Source organism: Chiloscyllium plagiosum, chromosome 11 (assembly GCF_004010195.1).
Source record: "Chiloscyllium plagiosum isolate BGI_BamShark_2017 chromosome 11, ASM401019v2, whole genome shotgun sequence".
Taxonomy (NCBI): domain Eukaryota; kingdom Metazoa; phylum Chordata; class Chondrichthyes; order Orectolobiformes; family Hemiscylliidae; genus Chiloscyllium; species Chiloscyllium plagiosum.
This window is the reverse complement of record NC_057720.1, coordinates 83,064,437-83,091,416: the sequence shown is the minus strand read 5'-3', so window position 1 is coordinate 83,091,416 and position 26,980 is coordinate 83,064,437. Positions and strand designations below refer to the sequence as shown.

The 26,980-nt window shown below is 42.9% G+C and overlaps 1 protein-coding gene across 1 annotated transcript in view; it reads left to right on the top strand.

Moving 5' to 3' along the window:
• Positions 1–6,005: 6,005 nt before the first annotated feature.
• The window catches only part of LOC122554629 (LIM homeobox transcription factor 1-alpha-like), a 283,529-nt gene continuing 262,554 nt past the window's right edge, over positions 6,006–26,980 (top strand). Inside the window, exon 1 of the mRNA XM_043699952.1 lies at positions 6,006–6,075. Within this exon, the coding sequence (XP_043555887.1) occupies positions 6,009–6,075 (67 nt within the window). The 5' untranslated portion in view covers positions 6,006–6,008. The remainder of the gene's footprint in view (positions 6,076–26,980) is intronic.

Genomic DNA, 26,980 nt, shown 5'->3' with positions numbered 1-26,980 from the left:
GCTCTAGCCTAAATATAATTGTAAAAGCAGACTTGCGTGTGTGTGTGCATCTCTTAGACTCTGAAAACTAACACGCGTTTGAGATTTAAAGGAACTAAGTTGGTTACAATCGGGCTTTGTATTTAACCAGTTTCCCAGTTAAATTTAAAACAACAACAACAAAAAAAACGAATTTTAATTCTTCCTTCTCTCTCTCCCCCCCACACACTTCTAAAAATTCAGGTGATTTATTTTGGAAAAGTAAACCCCATTGCACTTTTAAACCTGAGAGCAGGGCTCTCGATCACTTTGGCTGATTCGTTTCATAAGCAGATCCCTCGTTGAGTGAGAGTTGTAATATAGAATGTCCCCGAGCTAAGTTAGCGCTAATGAGCTCTTATCAAATTATTGTCGAAAAGGGGGCCCGCTGATTTCTTCAAGATTACAAGGAAGATAATTATATTCAGAAGGAAAAATCGATAAGGAAATATTAATCCTCTCCGAAGAGCTCTTAAAGAGATGACGGTAATAACGCGCTGGGATGTAGACTGGGGAACATTAAACAAATGCAGGTTATTTCAGCTTTCCCGGACCATGCGATTCTCAGTTTTAACCCTTCTGAGGTTTTTTTCCCCCCCAAATAAAAATTGCACGTTATTAAAATTCCAAACGGAATTTAAAAAGTAAAACATTCCACTCAGTCAGAACGACCGGGGGTTTCATTTTAACTCAAATACAAAATCCACCAGCTTTCAATATTTTTCGAATTGGTCTGGAGTAGACTGGCGGTGTCCATTTTTGAGTTTAAAATATTAGCGTTCCCGTGCATTCAATGCGTGTAAAGATGGCATTTAGAAATCAACATCATAATTACATTTGTGACAGACAATGGTGGTCCATAATGCGTGTAGAAAATGTCACTTTCTCTGAATATAGGTGTCATAACAGTGTTCCCTCCTCACGAGCATTAATTTGTATTGTAGCCTTGGATATGTTAATATACCACCTGAGAAGCTCTGTATTTACATATTAAATACCCATATGCTCTCCAGTTGACAGCGACATTACAGCCCTATCATTCCATGGTCGCCGCTCATGAATCACACACGAAGCTTTGAACAATTCCAGAGTCCTTTGGCCCCGAAATCGGTCTGAAGTGAGCCAGGTCGTTAGGCCCGGAGAGCGGTCTATGAAACACGTGTACGAGTGTACCTAACACTGGTGAACGGAGGCGCCTGGCCGTGTCCGCTGGCTCTAATGTGGGAGAGTTACACATACCGGGCCCCGAACTGGGTGTTGCTTTAGACGCCGGGTTAAAATCATTTCGGTAATGCTCCGCGCCCACCCAGCAATCCCAGGTACTCAGACTGACTGCAGAAACACATTGGTGTCGTGCGATTTTTACATTTCCTTTCTGGGGTCAAAGACCTGGCAATTGCTGTGACTTGCACACATTTTTTCCCCCCAATATCCGGCGCTATGTGAAGTCCCTAACATTTGAATAGGCAGTCCCGAGTTGGAGAGGCAGGCCGGGGGTGGGGGAATGTCTCTCTGTCTCTCACATTTATACAGCTAACAGCCCACAGGAGAGAAGGAACGCGCAAAGTGCTGGGTCTGGTCTGGAAGTTGGGAAGGGGCTGCTCCGTAGGCAGGCCGACGGACACTCGAAATAATGTTAAGGCCGCCTGTGGTGTGACAGAAAATTGGGCCAAGGTGTCGCATTCATCTCTTCCGAGGTTTTGCGAGCTTGTAGACTTTCTTCCAGGGTTTAAAGGACTTATTAAACTCCACTTGCCATCGCCTGCCTTCGCTTTCTGACTCGGTTTGAAACGAAATTAATCAGGGCCGCGTGGTGGTTTGGAGCCTGTCTATATATCTGTAAGTATCTGTGTGTCTGTGTATGTGTGCTTATTTGTCTGTGTCTCTTTGTGTGTCTCTGTGTGTCTATCTATGTGTGTGTTTTATTTATGTGTGTGCGTATGTGTGTGTTTAACAATGTGTGTGTATCAGTGTGTGTTTTTATTTATCTGTGTGTGCGTGTTTAACAATGTGTGTCAGTGTGTTTTTACCTCTGTCCGTATTTACACCTGTCTCTGTGTGTGTTTAACAATGTTTATATGCTTGTATTATGTATTTGTGTGTCTATGTGTATTTTTATTTATCTGTGTGTGTATTTACACCTGTCTGTGTGTCCGTGTGAGCGTTTAACAATGTGTGTGTGTGCTTGTCTTGTGTATCTGTATGTCTATTTATGTGTGTTTTTATTTATCTGTGTGTGTATTTGCACCTGTCTCTCTGTGTGTGTCTGTGTGTGTGTTTAACAATGTGTGTATGTGCTTGTCTTGTGTATTTGTATGACAGGGGTGGTGGCTACAGAGAGGGAGACCTGTAGTTTCTGTGACCCAGGATCTCGTCCACAACTGAAGTGGGGCTGATATCTCACTGCCTTATGTCTCATTGAGATTTTACTCCCGGATAAAAAAAAACATAGTAAAGCTGAGGGGGGGCGGGCCAGGTATAAAATTAGGAAGAGTCCGAATCTGAAGAAGTGAACACGGAGCGGGTCCGCAGCCCAGCTCCTGCTCTGAACTCCATTCAACCCCCTGAGTTCACTCAGTTCTCCAGCTGCCCAGTTTGTCTCTCCGATCTGCCGTTCGGTATTAAGGCTGGAACCGGTGAACTGAACGCGCAAAAATCAACCGGCAGCCAAAAGGGATTCAGTGAGTGTCGTTCCCGGGGAAGGTGTGACACGGCTCGGTCAGTGCAGAAATGTAGACTCCGCCGGCCGGTCAATGAGCATCGAGAAACCCGCAGATAAGAAGCAGGGCGGTATAACCCGGGCAGCAGCACTCAGCACCCCCAGTGTAAACGAAAAATAGAAAGGGGGCAGCGAATTTTATTAAAAGGGTGTAAGGGAGCGGAGTATGAAACCGATGAAACTACAAATGGAGTTGCTTAAATGTGCAATCCAGACAGACAGGAAGAGACCTGTCCCTGAACCAGAGACTGTTGTTCACGGGGAACCTTGAGATTAATCTGCTTTAAATGAAAAAGGGGGAAGAAAAGTTCGAGGGAGATAGAAAAGACAACGAACAGGCAAATTGTCCTCTTCTGCCGGCCAAAGGCTGGTGAGAATTTAATATATCCCCTCAGCCCGTGTCAGTGATCCTGCCCCCCCCGATGAGTACACATCGAGGTGACTTCTTTTGCAGATAAATTTCCATCAATGAACCGTGTATTACACGCTGCGTCACTTCAAGAAAGCTTTGAATGACAGTGTTTAATATTTTTGGATGTACTCTTAGGGGGTGAAAAGACATCGACTGCAGGAAAATAATCGCATCCTGAAATATCTTCGGGGGGGGGGGGGGGGGATGTGTTCAGACCCACGAGGCAACACTTAGAGAGATGTGTGTACGGTGCACGTTAGAAAGTGTGCCCGTATAATGTGGGGGCACAGGATATCACAGAGTATGTGTGTGTCGGTAGTTCATAGCGAGGCGGGTTTCTTTTTGAATTCCCTGCCCTGTCGTTTCCTCTTGTGATTTGAGGTCTCCTTTCCCGACACCAACGGGTCCTTTTGTAGATCGCGCCTGGATGTGTTGTTGGTGCCCCCGCCCAGTGTCCTGTGAGTGGCGCGGAGTAGTCGCAGGGGTTGGCTCCCAGGGGTCGAGGTGTTCGTGACAAACAGGGGAGAGTGTGTGTGTGTGTGTCAGTGTGACTGCCTGGGAGGAAAGTTTGGGATTAGGAAACTCGTACAGAGAGAGAGAGAGAGACAGACAGACACACAGAGAAGGGGAGCAACAGCCTGGACTTTGTGAGTTGGGACTTCAGGCGTTGGACAGGAAAAAAGGAATTCCGTGGGCCGGACTGCCGATGAGCTTTTGGGACGCAGGTACCTGCGCAAAGAGACTGACTGGGCACAGACAGGGGTTGGGGGGAAATGCTGTAAGCATCCTCTGCCCGTTCGTTATGAGTAGCCCTCCCGAATCATAAATTAAATCAGTTCCCCGGAAAGAGAGTCTGGGTACCCTGAAATTGCGGTGAGTCGCATGCCTAGTAAGCATCACTGTCGAACTGATGTGTGTGCGTGCATTTTCTGATCGAATTTGCAAAGTAAAACCAGAACAGCATATTCAGTGCAACTTTTAATGTATATTAAAAATATTTCAGTCAGAACTGAAGTGCACGGATTTTTCTTTGGATTAGTGGTGCTGGAAGAGCACAGCAGGTCAGGCAGCATCCCGAGGAGCAGCAAAATCGGACGTTTCGGGCAAAAGCCCTTCATCAGGAATACAGGCAGAGAGCCCGAAGCGTGGGTTTTTTTCTTTGTAAACCTAGCATCTGCGCGGTTATAATCGTTGCAAATCCTTTCTCTGTGCTTTCCATCCGTACAACAGAGACAGTCACAATTGTTTTCCCCCAAAAAAAACCAATTTACTACTTATACTTTCAGTGACCATTTTTCTTGTTCGAGTATATTTGATTCTGGAATAATATTCCTCGCGTTGTCGAGCGTGAAATACTTACAAACCCGTTTTAGACTCAATTCACTTTTCAACCTTCGGATTTTGCTCGGTGGAATTTATAACCCCGCTCTCCATCTGCTCACGTTTTGTTCATTTACTTTTCCATCATTTTTTTTTAAAAAAAACTGACTTCAAATTTCCAAATCTCGATTTAACAAAAAAAAACACATTATTTCTTAACCGTGAATATTCGGGAGTTCGTGTTGAGGGCCGACTGCAGTTTTGAAATGTCTGAATCCGCATATATATATAGTTATAACTTAATAACCTCGCATGCATTTGTTTAAATGCAAATATTAAATTCATCCGTAACTCTCCCCCCCAAAAAAACCCACTTAAAGCATAAAGATTTACAATGTGGCGCAGGTCTGACTGAACATCAAATGCAATTAATGGCGTGAAATTTGATATCCTTGAAAATAAGATTAAAATAAATGACGAGTCTTTTTTAAATAGTGTAGTTAATATATTTTTTATTTTATAATATCCATTTATAATATATAATTTATAGTATCTTTCGCAATTTATCTTTCGTAATATATATTATGAAAGGAAACAAAACCGAATTGGTTACACACAGAGGTGCCGGGGTTTTGGGGGAGATTCCCCGGCAGAAGGTGCGAATTGTATCGGGCGCCTCTGAGTTGTGTGTAGAAGGCGAAATGTTAAACTTTGATGGGGTTAGGCGCTCCTTCACTCCCACTTTCCCTGCCCCGTCCTACACTCATCAGCTCTCATAATATTCGCTCGGGAAATTAATCTTCTAATGGGCCCGAGCTTCAGAAAGTCATTAGCTGCTTCTGCCTCCTTGACCGCTCTGGTCCCATCAAAGAGATGCAGAGAATTGACAGGGAGAATTATTCACCATTAGCTGGGGCGTGAAAAAAAAGTCCAAGTCAATTAAAGTAAAAAACAATCATAGCATTTTACTATGTCAAACCTGGGCGTATGATTTTCGTTGTTACTTTTAGTTTTGTTTTTTAAAAAGTATGGTTTAACTCTGTAATTCCTAGCAGAAACTGAGGGGGAAAACGTTGAGATTTAGGATCAAGTTCCCGGTTGACAATTTGCGATATGATTCCCACCCAGTCCCCGGCTCTCCCTGGTTGTTGAGTGTGTGGATGTCGAGGGTTTGGGGGGCCCCCTCCTTCACTTTCCGCTGCCCGCTGGCCGGGGTCGGCGAGCTGACGGAAGAAGGAGGTGGGGGGGGGGGGGGGTGGGAGACGAGGAGAGTAGGAGGTGGAAGGTCTGGTCCTCCCCAAGGCGCTTCCTAAGTCTCCCCACCCCCTCCTTCTCTCCCCTCCCCACGCCCGAACACGCCGAGTGTGCGCTTGCAATGGGACCGGGCGTCGCTTTCGGGATCCCGAGCCTAGGAGTTCTGTCTGTGCCTGTGTCTGTGACTGTGAGTGTGTGCAAAAGCTGATCCGAACTGACGCGTTCCGCTCTCTCCGTTTTTAGGTTGACGCTTTACAACAACAATCGCACCCCCTCCCCGACACCATGCTGGACGGATTGAAAATGGAAGCAGGCTTGCAGCATCCGCCAGAGAACACGGCTTCACTTCTCGGTGAGTTCTGAGTTTCCGAGTCAGCTCTCGCTCTGCTGCTCCCATTCCAGAGGTAGACTGCCCAGTGTTAATTTACCTCGTCCCCTTTATTTATTCTTAAGCTGATATTTTTTTTAAAAAATGGTAAATGTGAATAGATCGTTTGCATGTCAACCCGGTTGTTCATAACTTACGTGTCGACGCTTGTACAGCTATGGGCAACGTCTTGGGGAATAAGTTGCAACAGTGTATAGAGTCAGAATGTGTAGACTACACACTGGGAGTGTAACGCCATACTATCTGAAAGGACACATCCTGAAGGAACCCGGGTGTGTGTCAAGTGCACACGCAATTCTAACACATAATGTGCACACTGAACAGGAGCACATTGTATCTACGGACGTGTAGATATCCAAAAAATAATAAGCACTCTCCTCTGCCATTCATTCACACACTTCGATAGTCCCCAGGTTATAAATACATTAATATAGAAGTTCTAACAATTAAAAACATGTATCTATATTTTAGATACACCGCTTGTGCACATAGTACATTTCAATGCAGGGTCGACATATGCATTCATTCATGTAGGTCTGTGAATTGGATCAACACTTTTAAAGAAAACAGCTTTATTTCCCAAGCTTTCGCTGGGTCCATTGCCAGTAAATCGGCAGTTTGCCAACAAGTCTGACTCTTCGGCGGCCTCTCCAACCGACGGTCGATTTTCTCCCCCAGATTCTGAAAAGTGTCAACTCCCTTTGAGTTCTCAGAGCAAAATGAGAATGTCCGCTCTGTCTGACACACACACAGGCACATTCCGCGGAGCCGTAATAGCGATACTGAAATCTAACTCTACCCCGTGCGTTAGAATTCACCGAGTTTACCGACGGTGAACGACTTGCCCGGGATTCGGAATTTACAATCGAATTCCGGACTCAGGGCGTTGATTTTTTTTTCTTAAAAACTATCCTTTCTCCTTTTTATTACAAAAAAAAGAACCTCTCCTCACAAATAGACATCTTTGCACGATCCCTCTGAGATTAATAAGGACGTGTTGGTCACTTCCAGCCTTTGTACCATCGCCCCTCGAGCTAATTGCAAACTGAAGCCTGTAGCCGGTGGGCTGCCAGAGCTTGGGCCCGCTCTCTGGGAACCACACACACACACACACAAAAAGTTGCCCACTTTGAAATGTGTAGGGAAGGACGTTATAATCATCTATGGAAGGAGCACAGGGAGCGGATTCAGGCCGGCAATCCAAATATTTCTGACAGGCAGGGAACTGCTCAGTCTGAGAGGCTAACATCCGCGCTCTCAGGGTTTACCCTTAACTCGGGAGAGTTGACAACTTTTAGTCGCTAGCTGAAGCAAAACCAGGCAGCTTTAAACTCACCGCATATGGGGGTTTCCGATCGATGCCTGGACTGCTGATGACATTTTATTTTTAGCTGGTTATGCATCTTGATGCTCTGACAGTGTTTTCCAAGTGATTTAACGCGAGTGCCTGTGTGTGTCTCTGTGTGTGGGGCTTGTCAGTAGATAGAGCGGGTCAGACCCGCACCGGAGAGGGCCTTATTGACTGACTACAGAGTGGACTGTTTAGCTAATGGGGAATGCGTTCCTAATGGAAAGAGAGAGAGAGAGAGTTCGAGCCTGTGTGTACACAGGTAGCAAGTGTTGGAAACACTGAGTGCAGTGATAGTGGAAGGATCGAGGCAGAAAAAACCAGCTTGTGGATGTGCTAAGCTGAGACTGTTAGATGGCGGGGAAGACAGACTTTTCCCAATTCTTTCGTTTGGGTGTCAGGAATTCTGTGTCGACTTCCACCTTCAAAAAGAAACAGGAATATCAAGATTGGTGCTACTGTGCAGCCTCCGAGTGTAATACCATTCCTTTAACGAGACCTTTTCGCAGTCATGTGCCGACGGGAATAGTGGCCCCGAATATTCCAGTGCCCGCTCACCGCTGTAGACGGGGCCAGAACGAGTTCAAGAGGATTGTTGTAATGTAGATGGTATAACGATGAAAAAAGATGCAATTATTATTAATCGTGAGGCCTGGCAATGTAGGCAGCGTAATTATTTACACACTTTCAGGAAAGTTAGGCTCTCCGGTCAGTTAAAAGGTGGGTTTTGAGTTCGGGGTGTGATCTGCATGAGTGTGCATTACAGACATGGACACGGCCATACACACATACAGACATGGACACGGCCACACAGACATGGTCACGGCCATACACACATACAGACATGGGCACGGCCATACACACATACAGACATGGGCACGGCCATACACACATACAGACATGGACACGGCCATACAGACATACAGACATGGTCACAGCCATACACACATACAGACATGGACATGGCCATACAGACATGGACACGGCCATACAGACATACAGACATGGACACAGCCATACACACATACAGACATGGACATGGCCATGCAGACATGGGCACGGCCATACACACATACAGACATGAACACGGCCATACACACATACAGACATGGACACGGCCATACACACATACAGACATGGACACGGCCATACAGACATGGGCACGGCCATACAGACATGGACACAGCCATACAGACATGGACACGGCCATACACACATACAGACATGGACACAGCCATACAGACATGGACACAGCCATACACACATACAGACATGGACACGGCCATACACACATACAGACATGGACACGGCCATACAGACATGGACATGGCCATACACACATACAGACATGGACACAGCCATACACACATACAGACATGGACACGGCCATACACACATACACACAGCCATACAGACATGGACACGGCCACACAGACATGGACACGGCCATACAGACATGGACATGGCCACACAGACATGGACACGGCCATACAGACATGGACATGGCCATACACACATACAGACAAGGACACGGCCATACAGACATGGACATGGCCATACACACATACAGACAAGGACACGGCCATACAGACTTACAGACATGGACACAGCCATACACACATACAGACATGGACACGGCCATACACACATACAGACATGGTCACAGCCATACACACATACAGACATGGACACGGCCATACACACATACAGACATGGTCACAGCCATACACACATACAGACATGGACACGGCCATACAGACAAGGACACGGCCATACACACATACAGACAAGGACACGGCCACACAGACATGGACACGACCATACACACATACAGACATGGACACAGCCATACACACATACAGACATGGACACGGCCATACAGACATGGACACGACCATACACACATACAGACATGGACACAGCCATACACACATACAGACATGGACATGGCCATACACACATACAGACATGGACACGGCCATACAGACATGGACACAGCCATACACAAATACAGACATGTACACGGCCATACACACAGACATGGCCATACAGACATGGACATGGCCATACACACATACAGACATGGACACGGCCATACAGACATACACACATGGACACGGCCACACAGCCATGGACACGGCCATACAGACATGTACACGGCCATACACACAGACATGGCCATACAGACATGGACATGGCCATACACACATACAGACATGGACACGGCCATACAGACATACACACATGGACACGGCCACACAGCCATGGACACGGCCATACAGACATGGACACGGCCATACACACATACAGACAGACACAGCCATACACACATACAGACATGGACACAGCCATACACACAGACATGGCCATACAGACATGGACACGGCCATACCCACATACAGACATGAACACGGCAATACAGACATAGACTCGGCCATATGGACATGGACACAGCCATGCACATAGACGCAGCCATACAGACATGGACATGGCCATACAGACATGGACACGGCCATACACACATACAGACATACACAGCCATACACACATACAGACATGGACATGGCCATACACACATACAGATATGGAAACGGTCATGCAGAATGGACACGGCCATACTTACATACAGACTTGGACACGGTCGTACACACATACAGACAGACACGGCCATACACACATACAGACATGGACACGGCCATACACACATACAGACATGGACACGGCCATACACACATACAAATATGGACACGGCCATACAGACATGGACACAGCCATACAGACATGGACACACAGCCATGGACACGGCCATACACACATACAGACATGGACATGGCCATACACACATACAGCCATGGACACGGCCATACACACATACAGACATGGACATGGCCATACACACATACAGACAGACATGGCCATACACACATACAGACATGGACATGGCCATACACACATACAGACAGACACAGCCATACACACATACAGCCATGGACATACAGACAGACACGGACATACACACATACAGACACGGACATACACAATACAGACAGACACGGACATACAGACAGACACGGTCATACACACACGGACATACACACATACAGACAGACACGGTCATACACACACAGACAGACACGGCCAAACACACATATAGACAGACACGGTCATACACACAGACAGACACTGACATACACACATACAGACAAACATGGACATACAGACAGACACAGTCATACACACAGACATATACACATTCATACAGGCAAGGATTATACAGACATGACAGACATGGTCAAACATACAGACACGGGACGCATACATATAGGCAAGGATTGTACAGACATGGACATACAGGTACATGCAAACACATGGGATACATACAAATGTACAGGCACAGACATACATACAGGAAAGGACACTGGGCACAAGCACACATACAAGGGCACATAAAGACATGGGCAAACATACAGTCACGGACACATATGTACAGGCAAAGACACAGACCCGGGACACCTACGTACAGGCAAGGAACAGACGGACCTGGAGAAGCATACAGACAACGGACACACAGATACAGGCAAGACCACAGACACACAGACACGGGACCCACTGACACACATATGCACGTGTATGCCATGCTAACTTTGATTTTCGCCTTTTAACTCACATTTAATTGAGATGGGCCAACTGAGGGCGCGGCTGAAGTTACATGAACGGCTGTTTTTCGATATTCTCCAAACATCATTCCTGACCCTTCCTGTGCCTTTTTAAGCTTAACCCCACCCCCAGAACAGACAGGGCGGGCATGGTCACAGATTATTTGAACTGTTGAAAATGAACCTTCAAAATTATTTCCAAGCAATTGCAAATTCCTCCCACTCCACCCCCACCCCAGACAATAAATACACACGACCAGGTTTGGTTAGATGGTAGTGTTCGGAACTGTTGTGAAGACAATGTTGATTTTCACGGTGTTTGATACTTTAATGACTGCGCCTTTTTGGGATGTCTGTGGATTTTGCGTTTACCTGGAGGGGGGGGGGGGGGTTCTCAGTGTGGTGAGAAATCTGAATGTGGCCCTTTGCCTAATGCAAGGCGCAGGCAGAAAGCATCATTCTGGGGCAGGCAGCGATTTTCCCGAGGGTTGCAATCCCCATACGGCTCGGCAGAAGGAAAACAGCCAGTTTTCACCAGATAACGAATCGAACGGAACCGTTCAGAATGGAAGCGAAAGATTTTGAAATTGTTCCACAGTTTCTTCGACAGCCTGGGTGTTGGCACATCGCGCCGAGCTGTACCTGACCAGCTTGTAGGTTCATGTTCGTATTTTTAATGGGATGGGTGAGGAAGCAGTCAACTTGAACGCATAGGAGGCCCGGCACCATCTACGTATACAGAGAGGAATTTGGTTGGTAGTCACATGTACCCAATTATAGTGAGAAGCGTTGTTTTGGGAGCAGTACAGGCAGATCATTGCAAACAATAACACAGGGTGTTCAGACAGAGCGAGACATACAGGGTTATGGCTGTACGGGGGGGGGGGGGGTGCACAAAGCAAGATCAACATTATTTGAAGTTTAGAGAGGTGCCTTCATCAGGCAGAAGTGGGTACTGCAGATGCTGGAGATTAGAGTCAAGATGAGATTGGTGCTGGAAAAGCACAGCAGGTCAGGCAGCATCCGAGGAGCAGGAAATAAAAATCGACATTGCGGGCAAAAGCCCTTCATTGGGAATCCAGTCTGATAATGGCAGGGAAGAAGCTGTTCCTGAACTTGTTGTTCAAGCTTCTGCATCTTCTGCCTGACCGGAGGTTGGAAGAGAGTGTAACCGGAGTGAGAATGGGTCTTTCCATGGGTGGGAGGTTGGCCCATAGGTTCTCAGTTAATCTACAAACACCTCAGCTCAGATGCCCCAGGTATACACACACACTGTGTTAGATAGGGACACACACACGGATTCTGACCGAACATGTCTCCATCTAAATTGCACATACACAGACTTGGGAAACGTTGCCTCCAAATATTTGCAGCAGCAGTTTCTTGCCAGAGGCTCAGTGTGACACCTGATTTTCTATATTCGTTTGGAGCTTTATCTAAACACGCACGCAGATCTACACATGGACGCTGCTCGCTCCCAACATGTACTCCTTGACTAGATGTTTCCACTCTAGGTAGACTGCAGTCCATCCTCCTGGAACACAGATGGGTCTTCACACGCCCCTGTGATCCTAGATCTTCAACAAACTCCTTTCCGCCCCGCTCTTCACTGGGAGCGATACGGAACCTGCCCAGCCCTTCCTCAGCTCTCTCTGAGAAAGGTGAGGAGAAAGTGAGGTCTGCAGATGCTGGAGATCAGAGATGGAAATCTGTTGCTGGAAAAGCACAGCAGGTCAGGCAGCATCCAGGGAACAGGAGAATCGACGTTTCGGGCAAGGGCTAATGCCTGAAACGTCGATTCTCCTGTTCCCTGGATGCTGCCTGACCTGCTGCGTTTTTCCAGCAACACATTTCCATCTCTCTGAGAAAGCCCCAGCATCACAGCACACGATTCTTGGTACCGTTAACTGGGGTTTTACGGTTCTGTGGAAGGGTTAACTCTTACCTTTCTCTACAGATTCTGCCAGACCTGCCGAGTTTTCCCAGCAATTTCTGTTTTTGTTTGGGTTTTACGGTAGTTCTGGGCGACAGTGGTTACCATATTATGGGTGGGATGCTGCTTAGAGAGGGTCGGTGTGGGATCGATGGGCCGAATGGCCTTGCTTCCACATCGTCTACGATTCCTGGGCAAAATTCCTGGGCGAGATGGAGACCTATCCTGAACTGGGATCCGGGTACGGGGAGAGGGAAATCGTCCCAGTTCACTTCAAGAGAGGGCTGTTGCGGAGTATAGGCTGTGCGAGGGGCTCCTGATCGGCGGGTCTGCTGTGAGCAGACGTGTCTGTGTCTGCAGAAATGGAAGAAAGTTAACTTTTGCTTCAACTGGGCGGGCAGGGGTCTGGGAGTGGGAAACAGTGACTGTACAACTGAAGTTTGCCAGTTACTTATCCTGAACCACCCTCCCGCTGGGCTGCCCGTTCAAACAACTCGTCTGGATTTAATATATATTTTTTAAAAATCTCAAACTTGCGCAAGTGCAAGGTGGAGTTGGTGAGAGATCACTCACTCTGCGTTAACTCTGTCTCACCGAGCTCCTGATCAGCCACTGGGATTTGACTAAGATACACAGCAGTGTGTGTTTAAAGATAACCACAAAACAACCAGACGGTGGGATTGGAGAGTGTCACAGACTTGAATTTACATGCAGAGGGACGGTCAGAAGAATTCGGAGCAAGAGCAGACATTGCTGGTAAAACTCAGTATCTGTAAGAAGAAAGCAGTGTTAACGAGTCCGGTGGCTCTTCGTCACAAGATTCTGGTTTTGTTTCAGATTTCCAGCACCCGCAGTTCTGTGTTTTATTATATAAGTGTAAGGAGTCCGCCCCTCCAGCCAGATTCACCATTCCATAAGTTCACGGTGGTCTGACTGTGGTCTCAGCGCCACTTTCCCGACTCTCTCCATAATCCCGAACTCCCCTGTCAATCACAACTCTGTGTATAAAGCACTCTTGAATACACACTCATCAACCAGCCTGCACTGTGCACTTGAGGGAGACATTACTCAGCTAATGAGGGGAGAATTCCTCCTCATACCCATCTTAAAGTCAGCGTCATGGAATCCTATAGCACGGAAATAGGCCCTTTAGTCAACCCGAACATAAGCCCAAATTAAACTAGTCCCACCTGCCTGCTTCTAGCCCATATCCCTCCAAACCTTTCCTTTTCATGATTTGGAAAGGTGTTGGACTGGGGTGGACAAAGTTAAAAATCACACAACACCAGGTTATAGTCCAACAGGTTTAATTGGAAGCACACTAGCTTTCAGAGCGACGCTCCTTCATCAGGTGATTGTGTGATTTTTAACTTTCCTTTTCATGTATCTATCCAAATGTCTTTTAAACATTTTAAAGGAGCGATCCCATATTTTGAAATGGTGTCTCCCAATTCTCATCCCTAACTCCACCCTCTTCCACACAGACAGAGGGAAATAGCATTTACTCGGTCAAGCCTCCTCAGAATCTTATACCTTTAAAAAATCCAATGACTGTTGGCTCAACTTGCTCAATCGGTCCATCATTCCAGAAATCAGCTGCTCTAAACTGCTTCCATTAGACGTGTATCCTTCCTTCAATAAGACCACATTTGTATCCAGTGTTCTACATGCAGTGCAGCAGCAAGAACTCCCCACATTTATACTCAATTCCTTTCTCATAATGGTAAGCTTTCCATTCATCTTCCTGTTTGTTCTCCTTCAATAAGACCACATTTGTATCCAGTGTTCTACATGCAGTGCACTGTACTGCAGCAGCAAGAACTCCCCACATTTATACTCAATTCCTTTCTCATAATGGTAAGCTTTCCATTCATCTTCCTGTTTGTTTGCTCTACATGCCTGCCAACATGTTGTGATTTATCTACATAGCATTGTTTAGTCTCTTTTCACCTAAATAGTATCCTATTTTTCTAATCCTCTTGCTAAAATGGACTGACTCCCACTTTCCTACAATATACCATCTATAATTTTATTGCGCACCCACTGAGGAGGGTTACATCAATTCTTTTCTAGCCTCACTCATCCACTAGTCATAAAAAGTATCGAGTAAAAGGCTTAGCCTGTGTGAGGGTAAATATAATTATATTCTAACATCCTAAGCATAACATGAAACAAATATGGGTAACAGACATTGTCGAACACCCTAACAGAACACATCAGATAACAAATGCAGTCAAGAAAGTTTCCATGGATTTCTCAGCAAAAGAAATAGGGAAACTGGGTCACTCCTCAAGATCTGACAAGGGAGTAGGACCCTTCACTTTTGACGATCTGGCCTTGAACCTCCCTCAAAACCCTCTCTACTATGGACTTCCTCAATGACTGCACATGTTCTGGTGGTTCACCTTCCTATCCTGAGACTATGTTTCCCTAGATTCTTGGAAACTGCACCACAGTACGAAGTCACAGGTACAACACCACAGGTACAACATCAGGTGGACAACTACCTGACAAAGAGGCAGAGCCTCAAAAGCTAGCGCTTCTAGATAAACCTGTTGGACTATAACCTGGTGTTGTGTGGTTTTTAACTTTTTCCACACCAGTCCAACACCGGCACCTCCACATCATGACTTCTAATGTCTAGATTTTATTCCCCTCAATTCTAAAGAACAGAGTAATTCAACTACACTTGACTCTTCACTGAGTCACAAACTACACAAACTCAGTTTAATCTACTTGCTTTTTCAACATTATAACTTAACAGCTTTTTTTCCACATGGTGTTTGCTTCTACTTCTGTCTCACTCCATCTTCACCTTCAACTAACTGTGACTCTGGAACTAATCTTCAATGACCCCAGACTGTTTTGAGTGACCTACCTTGGAACCTTGCTACAAGCCTGGTTCTTGATCCTGGGCAGCATTGATTGTAATTTTAGAATGGTTAAATGTAAAAATTAATCAGGAGCAGGACTTGAATATAATAACCTCTTGAAACTGTCTATCCACTGAATGTAACAATGTTCACTGCATGCTAGTTTTGGCAGCACAAAATTGCTTACAAGAATTTATTTTTAAAAAATCATACCCATCCCTTGGATAAAAGGAAACTTAACCATAGTGACAGTTCTTTACAGCAGCTTTGAAAATGCAGCCAGTTTCTATCATCATAAACATTGAACAGCTTATTAAAAATATACCGGTTACTCTTTCATTTACATACTTGCATATATCACATTTACAGAACTGTGAAAACTTAACTCAAACACATGTAACAAGAACAATTAACAGGGTTTGAACTTCATTGTATAAGCAGAACTCAATGAGTTTTTTTGTGCTTTGCTTTTAACTGCAAAGAATGCCTAGTTAAGTCTACAGCCTAATTGTAACTCTTCTTGTCAGCTGTCAATGTAACCCTGTCTTTAAGTTCAGTTTCTGAATTCAGATGCAGGCAAGTTTTTTTTTTCAGTCGGTAATATCAAAACGGCTTCTTCGTGTGCCAACAGTTCATCTCTGTTCTGATCAAAATGCCTTCTTGTTATTTGAGTTGTTCAAATAAAAGTAATTTGTGTTCCTGTTGGCTTTAATCATCTACCCACTTTAACTTCTTCATCTTCTCCAGATCCCTTTTCAATTACACCTTATTTAGTTCTTTCCTAGTGATGTCAATAGCTTCTTCATTCTGAGCTTTCATTCTTCTTTCTTATATTTGTAGACTTCCATGTAATTCACATCCAAACCTCTTGCTCTTTCTCTTCTTATTTATCTGTTAATAGGAAAATGTTTCCAAATGGTCCTTTAAATTGGCTAAGGAAATCATATATTTCTGATTGGCAAGCAAGTTCAAAAGGCATCTTCTTTAAGAATTTTCCCCATCACAGTATTGTTGTTTCATTATTTTGATTCATACCAAATAAGGAAAAAGCTTACACAAAAAATGTTTTGCTCTCTTTAGTTGCTTTTAAAATCTCTGTCTTTTTCTGAGTTTAAAACTTAAATTGATTTTCTCAAAATGAGGCTGCACAGTTAATCTGGCTTGATTTTTGATTCTGCACTCACCCAACTGTTCTAATTCATCACTGATTGTTGAGGTTCATCAAGTGTGAACCAAAGAAGATCTCTCCTCATTGAATTTGCCTACAGGAGTTTATAATTTAGATGGTTCAACTGACCCTTCAAGTATTTTATTTCCCGAGGCAAGTGTTCAAGTTGTTCTCATCACTTCATATCTCTCATTAGCAAACTTTTCTTATCTGCATGCAAATTGATTCCTCATATTGATTCCTTTAATTGCTCATTATAAGAAGTACGTTTTTTTTGTCTTTGTTCTTAGTACAATCATAGAATCCCTACAGTGTGGAAACAGGCCATTTGGCCCAACAAGTTCACACCAACTCTCTGAAGAGTAACCCACTCAGACCCGTTCCCCAACCCTATTATTTTACATTTACCCATGACTGATGCCCCTAACCTTCATATCTGTGAACACTATGGGCAATTTATCGTGGCCAATTCACCTGACCTGCACATCTTTGGGTTGTGGGAGGAAACCGGAGCATCCAGCGGAAACCCACACAGACACGGGGAGAATGTACAAACTCCACACAGACAGGCACCCGAGGTTGGAATCGAAGCTGGTTCTGCTGAGTCAGCAGTGCTAACCACTGAGCCACCATGCCACCCTGAATTCTGGAGAACTTGACAAGGTCAAGCATTTGCTCCAACTCAATTGCTATGACATTACCAGCTGTGTTGACCAAATTATTCCCTGATATAAGACAGACCTGTAAATGGGGAGCTATTCTCAGGATAGCAACACAATTTGGTAGGTCACTTTCTGACTTAACTTTGTACAAAGGACCAAGTAAGTGAGTCTGAAATGATGCATTATATTCATAAATCCTTAAATACTTTTTTCTTTTATCAAACCATTTGGAACACAAATTGTATCATTAGCCACTATCATTGACTGCACTGCCCCACTGTTTCTCAAAATATTAATTGGTTTACTGGTCTGATGGAGAAGTAAGTGAATATTTCTCCTTTAGAGACAGCACCTTTATATCTTTCAGTGATTTAACAAGATGAGAATGTAATTGAACAATTTTCTGTACTACAGCCTGAATTCTTCAAATCCAATTAGACTAAAAAGTAAAACTTCAAATAAGACACATAGTATGGCATTGGGGAAGGTCACTAGGTTGAACAAGAGGATATAATCTCAGAATTTAAGACAGAGAGGAGGCAGAATTTCTCCACTCAGAGGGCAGTGAATCTGTGGAAGTCTTTACTGCAGAAGACTGTTGAGGCTGTGTTATGAAGTATATTTATGGCTGAGATAAGCAGATCTTTAATCAGTAAGGGAATCAAGGGTCATGTGGGACAAGGCAGAAAAACGGAGTTGAGGATTATCAGCCATGATCTAATTGAATGGAGGAACAGGCTCGATGGACCGAACGGCCTAATTTTCTACCTATGGTCTTACTTACTCACTTTAGCAGGAATCCAATACAAAATAAATCACACTATGTATCTCCCTTTGTAGAGCCGTAGCAACCTCCTCACAACGATAAGAATGGTCTGCCCTCAAATTACACATTCAACCGATATTTGGGTCTTCAATGATTTATTTGCATTTTGACAACCTGATCATTTGAAGAACTCAAGGGTTGTTTCATTGTTTTGATTCAAGCCAAACAAATAAATAAAAAAGTATAAAAGCTCATTCAATAACATTCTCATTTTGTCAAATGAAGCACCTATTATTTCTTACTCAAATAATTCGGAAAACGTCTTATTGAAAACTACAGGGATATCTTTTGATGCTGTTCTGGGGTTTGGGTCACATGGCTTTTACAGTTTGGGTCACAATTCCGTTAACATCGTCGAATATTGAAAGGTACCCGATTCCTCATAGAACAGGATCCCTTCAGTGTGGAAACAGGCCATTCCCTCCGAAGAGAATCCCGCCCAGAGCCATTCCCCCTTACCCTATTACTCTACATTTCCCCCTGACTAATGCACTTAACCTACACATCCCTGAACACTATGGGCAATTTAGCATGGCCAATTCACTTAACCTCAATTCCTCTCAAATAAGAATACTAAGTTATGTAATTCACTTAAAAATCAGTACGAAATATCAAGTAGCGAAACGAGACGTGCAAGGATTATTATATCGCGGTGTTAGTATTGCATGTTACCGTTAGTTTATACTTGGAAAGCTAATTTGGACAATTAGCTTTCGATAAGACCCCTCAAACAATCGGATAACTGATTGGATAATCTCATTTTGGAGTGGTTATTGAGAGGTACCGGGATACCTTTTGACACTTCAAACTGTCAAGTCTCCTGACAAACTGGACCTGCTTCCTTGTCACGTTTCACCAGAAAGAGTTTTCTTACGTTATTGTGGCACCTCCCTCGCAATGCTCTGGATTGCCAGGTTACAGGGTAAACCTCAATCACTGCGGGACTCAAGACACAGATACTGGAATTCCTCGCAGACCCCGGCAACAACTTGACACTCGATGATTTGTGGCTGAGTTGCTGGTGCGTGAAATAAAATAAATCGTCCCTCACTGTCGACCACTTTCACCAGAAAGGCAGGCAGCAGCCAAGTTGTAATTCGTGGATAGATTAAAAGATGAGCCCCGTGCTTTGTCATCTCAGACGCTCGAAGTGTAGTGAAACTAAAGGATCAGCCACTTAGTATTACATCAGTTATATGTCCTGCTTAGAATACTTGAAGATTAATAATAATGTCTAAATGTGCAGAAAGCATTTCGAAAACAGGTTCCCCCTGTCCTGAACTAATATCTGAAATGTCTCTTTATAGCTTATTCATATAATCGCACAACTGCACAAATCTCCAGTCTGCATAACTTTCTGCTCTTTATTTTCTGCTCTTATTTCCGAGCTCGCCATTGACAGTAGGAATGATCCTGTAATTACACAATATGGCCACTGGATGGGTTAGTGTCCAAAATAAAAATCATCCAACGTGCTCTCTAAATATTTTCCAGCAGATTTTGATCTCCTTTCCTAATAGTAAAATTTATAACCTCCAAACAGGTCTGAACTAAAGCATTTCAAAACAAAGAAGGCTAACACCTTTCACATTTTAAATATTTCCGGCGCCTTCTGAAACTTCCATTCATTTCATCCGTTCAAAGATTTCAAACACCTCCAAATGTTTGAGTTTCTTGTAGTGGTGATGTCGATCAAGTTTGCACTGGGCAGTGACAGGAATTATGGGCTAGGCACAGCATTTATTCTGCCGTCTTGGTCAAATGTTTCTCTTCAGATGAATGCAGTTGGTATTCAGTTTTATTCTCAAACTAATTTGAAAAAAAAGACTTCATAGCTAAAACTTACAAACGGGCGTTTCGTTCAGCAGAAAGGCTAATCAAGTGCATGCATATTTAAGTCAAAATATGCAAATTGCCTCCGCTTTTGCTTCATTCTTTGTCTATAACGGAAAGCATATTAAACGAAAGGGGAGAGCAGGAGAGGCAAAGATTGAGAGAGTGCCTTGGTTTTAAAAGATCTCCAGATGAGTTTGAAGTAATTTACTTCATTTCTGCCTTGACTGTAGAAAATGTACTTTGAGAAAGTACTTTAATAGCTACGAGTGCGTGGGAGGGCATGGATCGTCATTTTAATTTGATTTTTTTTTGAAAGGTACGATACATTTTCTTTTTGTACCAATGCATTTTAGAGAAACAGATGACTAATCTCGACAGTAGTCTTGGAATGAAAAAGTATGCATCGCCGGGAGGATTAAAGATTCTCTGAGTGACGGTGGAGGAGAGGTCATTGAGGATAAATGGCAGTTATGAGAAGGGGAGGATAGGAGGAAATTAAAGTGGTTGGTCCACCAAGACAAGGGTAAGCAGAGTTGGTAGGAGAGGGTATTGGGACGGATGTTGGTGGGAACCAAATCTCGGCAATTTAAAGGCAGCCAGTAGTTTGACAGTACATCAAAACACTGCACCGCTCAAAAGGAAAACAAAGAGACATTTCGCAGATGACAAAGGCAGAATCAAAACATAGAGACTGAAACAGATAATTAAAGGTGGACGATAAATAAACATCACAAAGACAGTTAATTCTGGTAAAGGAGACCATCGTCTGCAACATGGGAGTGGAAATAGTAATATTTTAAATGTCATATATAGCACATATTTCCTCATAGCCATCTTTGCTCCCTACCATCATCGTCGTTTTGTTATAAAAGTTAAAAATCACACAACACCAGGTTATAGACCAACAAGTTTATTTGGAAACTCTAGCTTTCGGAGCGCGTTTCGTACATAGCGTACACTTTTGAAGCAGTGACTCACAGTGACCGATACCACGCGATAACTCTGGTTGTGTGTACAGTCCTCTGTACAGAGTATACTTGTTGCAAGGGCTCCGTGTACTTCCTGTGATGCCTTGCTCAGTAGCTGCCTGAATATTGTCACCTGTAAGCAATGTGAGGTTAGATTTTTTCCAATGGATCCAATACAATTCTGTAGTCCTTGCCTCAGTTTGACAAAGTTCTTAACATTGAAAGAATCAATCCTTCTCTATATATAAATGTGTGTAAATCATAAACTATCTAGGTGAATGCCCTCAACTGTCTGGCTAAGAATATAATTTTTTTTAAAAATCCAACCATTTCTGTATAAGGACAGGGAAACATTAAATTGCAGGCACAAAAACAAATTAATGATCAAATTTTTGAAAGGAAGCAGAATGAATTTGAACATACAATACAAATTAAAGTTCGCTTTCACAAACTTTTGCTCCCTGGATCAAGGAACAATTAAATCTTTCAAGAAGCTAGCTCGCCTCGAAATAGATCAGCGCTGAACAGTAACAGATTTTGGAAGAGGATATTGGGACGGATGTTGGTGGGAACCTAACCTCGGCAATTTAAAGGCAGCCAGTAGTTTGACAGTACATCAAAACACTGCACCGCTCAAAAGGAAAACAAAGAGACATTTTGCAGATGACAAAGGCAGAATCAAAACATAGAGACTGAAACAGATGATTAAAGGTCGTCGTTTTGTTATAAAAGTTAAAAATCACACTAAATAGGGAGGTTATAATTATCAGCAGTAAATAAATGGAGTGAAAAGCACCTAATTTTGTCACTGTTGATCAACAAAAAGTGAAAGTTGCCATTTTATTTTTATTAATGTTATCCATTGGAGTCTTTTATGTGTTTTGGAATGTAGCCCTTTTACTGGAAAGACTTAATATGTCATTAGTGATCCTCCAGGAATGAAGTAAGGGTTGAAACATTGTGAGGTAGTTGCAGCGGGTATGGTTTAGCCTGTCTCTGTTAGATTTAATGGAACATGTTATACTAACTAAAGGTCAGAGAGCAGCCAAGTGGGTCAGATTTTTGTCACATTAACTCAACATATATTACGTTGATTTTGTTCAAATGAGTTTTTTTTTCTATTAGCATGAGACAGTAATATGACATTGTATAAATATACAAAAACAGCATCTTAATAACAGCAAGTATAGATTCGTGGCTAACAATGACGTTAGTTGGAAGGTATTTGTGAGTACAGACAAAATGAAATCCGACGAATGAATTAAACTGTAATGTTCAAACTAATACATTCAAGTCAAGCCTTAGTTGGTAATTTGGATTAGAGTGGTGCTGGAAGAGCACAGCAGTTCAGGCAGCATCCGAGGAGCAGTAAAATCGACGTTTCGGGCAAAAGCCCTTCATCAGAAATACATTTGCATAATCATCCAGGAATCATGCATATTTCAGAATAAGGAAGTAGAAGAAGACCACTGTACCCTTCAAGGTTTCTCCACCATTCGATAATGATTTGAGGGATATGGGCCAAGTGCAGGCAGGTGGTGCTAGTACACAGTACTTTGGGAACAATGTGGGTCAGTATGGACTGGTTGGACCGAAGAGTCTGGTTCCATGCTGTATGACTCTATGACTCATCTGACCTCAACTCCACTTTCCTGCCTGTCCCCCATAACCCTTCATTCCTTTGTTGGTTAGAAATCTATTTAACAGCCTTGGATAAATTCAAAGACCCAGCTTGATCTGGGGAAATCAATTTCACAGATTAACTAACCTCTGAGAGAGAGAGAGAAAAAATCATCTTTTCAGTCTTTTGTGAAGGCCCCTTAATTTTATACTGGGCTCCCCCTCCTGTACAAGTGGAAACATCCTTTCAGAAACCACACCTTCCGGATCTTGCGTCTTTCCATAAAACCACTTCATTCTTATAAACTAAAATGGGCTTGGGCCCAACCTGCTCAGCCTTTCCTCATATGATAAATCTTCATACCAGGAATCAATTGAGTGAACCTAGTCTGATCTGCTTATGATGTAATTATATCATTTTTTTGAGTAAGGTGACGACAAATTGTAAGCAGGATTGCAGGTGCAGACTCAACAAGTTCGTGTGTAGCTACAACAACGCTTCCCTCCTTTACAACTCAATTTCACTGCCATTAACTGCCAACATTAATTTAATGAATGCCTTCCTAACCTCTCACTCCACCTCCATTCACACCATTATTTTGTGATGAATGCACCGGGACACTCAGATTCCTCTGCAATTTTTAAATATCGTGTTGCTTTTCTATTCTTCCTGCCAAGGTGGACAGCTTCACATTTTCCCACATTTTACTTCACTTTTAAAATTTTGCTCAACCAAGTCAGTTTTCTAAATCCTCTGCAATTTCCTTATGTCTTCTTTGATAACTTACATTTCTACCCATCTTTCATGTCATTAGCAAAGGTAACTACCATGCAGTCAATCCCTTCATTCAAAAAACTGATAAGGATTGTAACTAGTTTTTCTTAGTACTCTGATGAAGGCCTTATGCCGGAAATGTCAACTCTTCTGCTTCTCAGATGCTACCTGATCTGCTGTGCTTTTTCCAGCACCACACTTTTTGACATTAATAATAATTTACCAATCCAAAACAAAAAGCTCACATGTCCCTATTTGCTGCTTCTTGTGAGTTAACCAATCTTCTGTCCATGCTAATATGTTACCCCAACACCATGACCTCTTATATTCTGAAGTAACCTTTGATGTAGCATCGCGACAATATCTTTTGCAAATCCAAGACCATCACATCTACCAGTTCCCCTTTATTCATCTTGCTTTTTATTTCTTCAAAGAAACCTAATAAATTAGGCAAACACAATTTCTCTTTCAGAAAAGCTTGTTGATCAGCCTGATTTTCTAAAGGTCCTACCATAACTTACTTGATAATGGATTCTAGCATTTTCTTAATAGCAGACATTACGTTAATTGGCCTATAATTTCCAACTTTCTGTGCTCCTTCTTTCTCAAATATAGGTTATTACATTAACAATTTTCCAATCTGCTAGGACCTTTCCAGAACCTAGGGAATTTTGGAAGAGCACTCCAATGCATGTACTATCTCTGTTATGACCCCAGGATGAAAACGATCAAGTCCTAAGAACTTACCACCATTTCATCTAATAGTTTTTTCAATATCACTTTTCTCAAGATTTTCATTACATTTTCCCTTCCTGTTTACCTCTTGGTTTTCAAATATTGTCATGATTTTTTTCTTTCTTCCACAGTGAAGATAACCTCAAAATACCTGTCCAATGCTTTGGTAATTTCCGTGTTTTCCATTATTAATTCACCACATTCACCCTCTAAGAGATCTAATGCTTATTTTAGCTATACTTACTTCTTTCAAAATCTTGTAAAAACTCTTACTATTAGTTTTTATATATTTAGCTAGCTTTCTCTCATACTCTAATTTTACCCTCCATTTCTTTAATCCTTCTTTACTGGTTTCAAAAAGTTGTTCAATCTTTGTCCTTACATGAATCTTTCTGATATTGCATACTTTTTCTTTCAACTGGATTTCTGTCAATCCTTGATTTTTTTGTTTAGTTAGCCACGGACGTGTATCCTTCTTACAGCATCTTTTCCTCTCTGTGGAATATGTGTAATGAGATTTCTGAATTATTTCTTTAAATGATTGTGACGGTTTCTCTACAGTCCTACCTTTATACCTATTACCCTATTAATTTAAGTCAACTTGGTCCTCACCTTTTGTAATTGCCTTTACTTAAATTTAATACACTAACCATACACATTTTTTACCCTCAATATGAAATTCAAATTATGACCAACATTGCCGAGAAGCTCCTTCACTATGAGTCATTACTTACTCCTGTTTAATTGCACATTAACAAGTCTAAAATAGCTTGGTAACCTAAAACAAAGAACCGCAAATGCTGGATATCTGAACAAAAACAGCAAGTGCTGAGAAACTCAGCAGATCTGGCAGCAACTGTACAGAGAAAAACAAAATTACCTGCAATGATTGCAAACTCTTTGTAGAAGCGTCCATATTCTTCTTCTATATTCAGTCCTTCAGTGTTGCAACTGGTAAGGGACCTTCAAATTGCTCCCCGAAGAGAACATAGAACATTACATTACAGCACAGTACAGGCCCTTCGGCCCTCAATGTTGCGCCAAAGAGTTGCTGCTGTTTATCTCTACGAAACTGATCCCACATCCTGATTTTTAGAACTATGCCATCCCTCATTTCTTTACTAATATTGGCTTTAATTATAGAGCTACCTCAACATATTTTCCTGGTTTCCTTTATTTCATAAATGTGAAAGATAATCAAATATTTAAGTCTCAATCTTGATCACCTCATTACCACAACTCTGAAATGACTCATCGTCATACAGAAGCGAAAGTGAGTACTGCAGATGCTGGAGATTAGAGTCAAGAGTTGTGGAGCTGGAAAAGCACAGCAGGTCAGGCAGCATCTGAGGAGCAGGAAACTCAAAGTTTCAGGCAGAAGCCCTTCATCAGAGTTACCTTTGCAACTGGAATTCTGCTTAAAACCATTTACAAATTCTGCAACAGAGGGTTAGATGAAATAAACAGATGAAAGCTGTTACAACAACAGATAGTAATCATTGAGGCAAAATCCTTGAGGTAGAACATCGAAATCAGTTTGCAATCCATAGTAAAGGTGTTGTAATATTGTGGGCAGGAAGCATAAGGTTCAGGTGATGATAACATCTCCTCAGGTCAGGCTCAACTGATCACTCATAACAATATAAGAAATGAGAGTACGACTCTGCCAGTCTGTAGGACCATGCCTCATCTACCTCGGGTCCATCTTCCTGTACCAACCCTGTACCGTCAATTCCCTCAGCATACAACAATCCATCAACCTTTGTTTTCAGGCACTTAACAACCAAATATCTGTGACTTTCTGAGATAGGGAATTCCAAAGATTTACAATATTTTTAGTCAGGAAGGGAATCCAGGGTTATCAGAAAAGACAGGAAAGTAGAGTTGAGGATTATCAGAATAACAACAATCTCATTGAATAGTGAAGCAGACTTGATGGGTTGATTGGTCTATGTCCTATGATCTTATGATTTTTTTTCCCTCACCTGACCCCCCTAAATGATGAGCCCCTTACTTTGAGACAGTAAGCCTGTATTTGCCATTCCCTTGGCAAAGAAATTATATTTTTTTTCAGCTGAAACTTCTTCCATATTTTATATTTTTCAATGCAATCACCTCTCATTCTTCTAATTTCTAAGAAATATAGGCATAGTCTACTCAATCTCTGATAGGTCAGTTCTAGGAATACATCGAGTGAACCATTGTTGCAGTGATTCTTGGACCAGTATATCCTTTCCGATGTAAGGAAACTAAAACTACACACAGTACTGCCTGTGCCCTCTCGTTCTGGACTCCCCCACCCCAGGGAAAAGACCTTGTCTATTACATAATAAGCTGCAGAGCTGGGCTGAGAGGTGGCAAATGGAGTTTAATGCGGACAAGTGTAAGGTGATTCACTTTGGTCGGAGTAACCGGAATGCAAAGTACTGGACTAATGTAGTGTAGATGAGCAGAGAGAGCTCGGTGTCC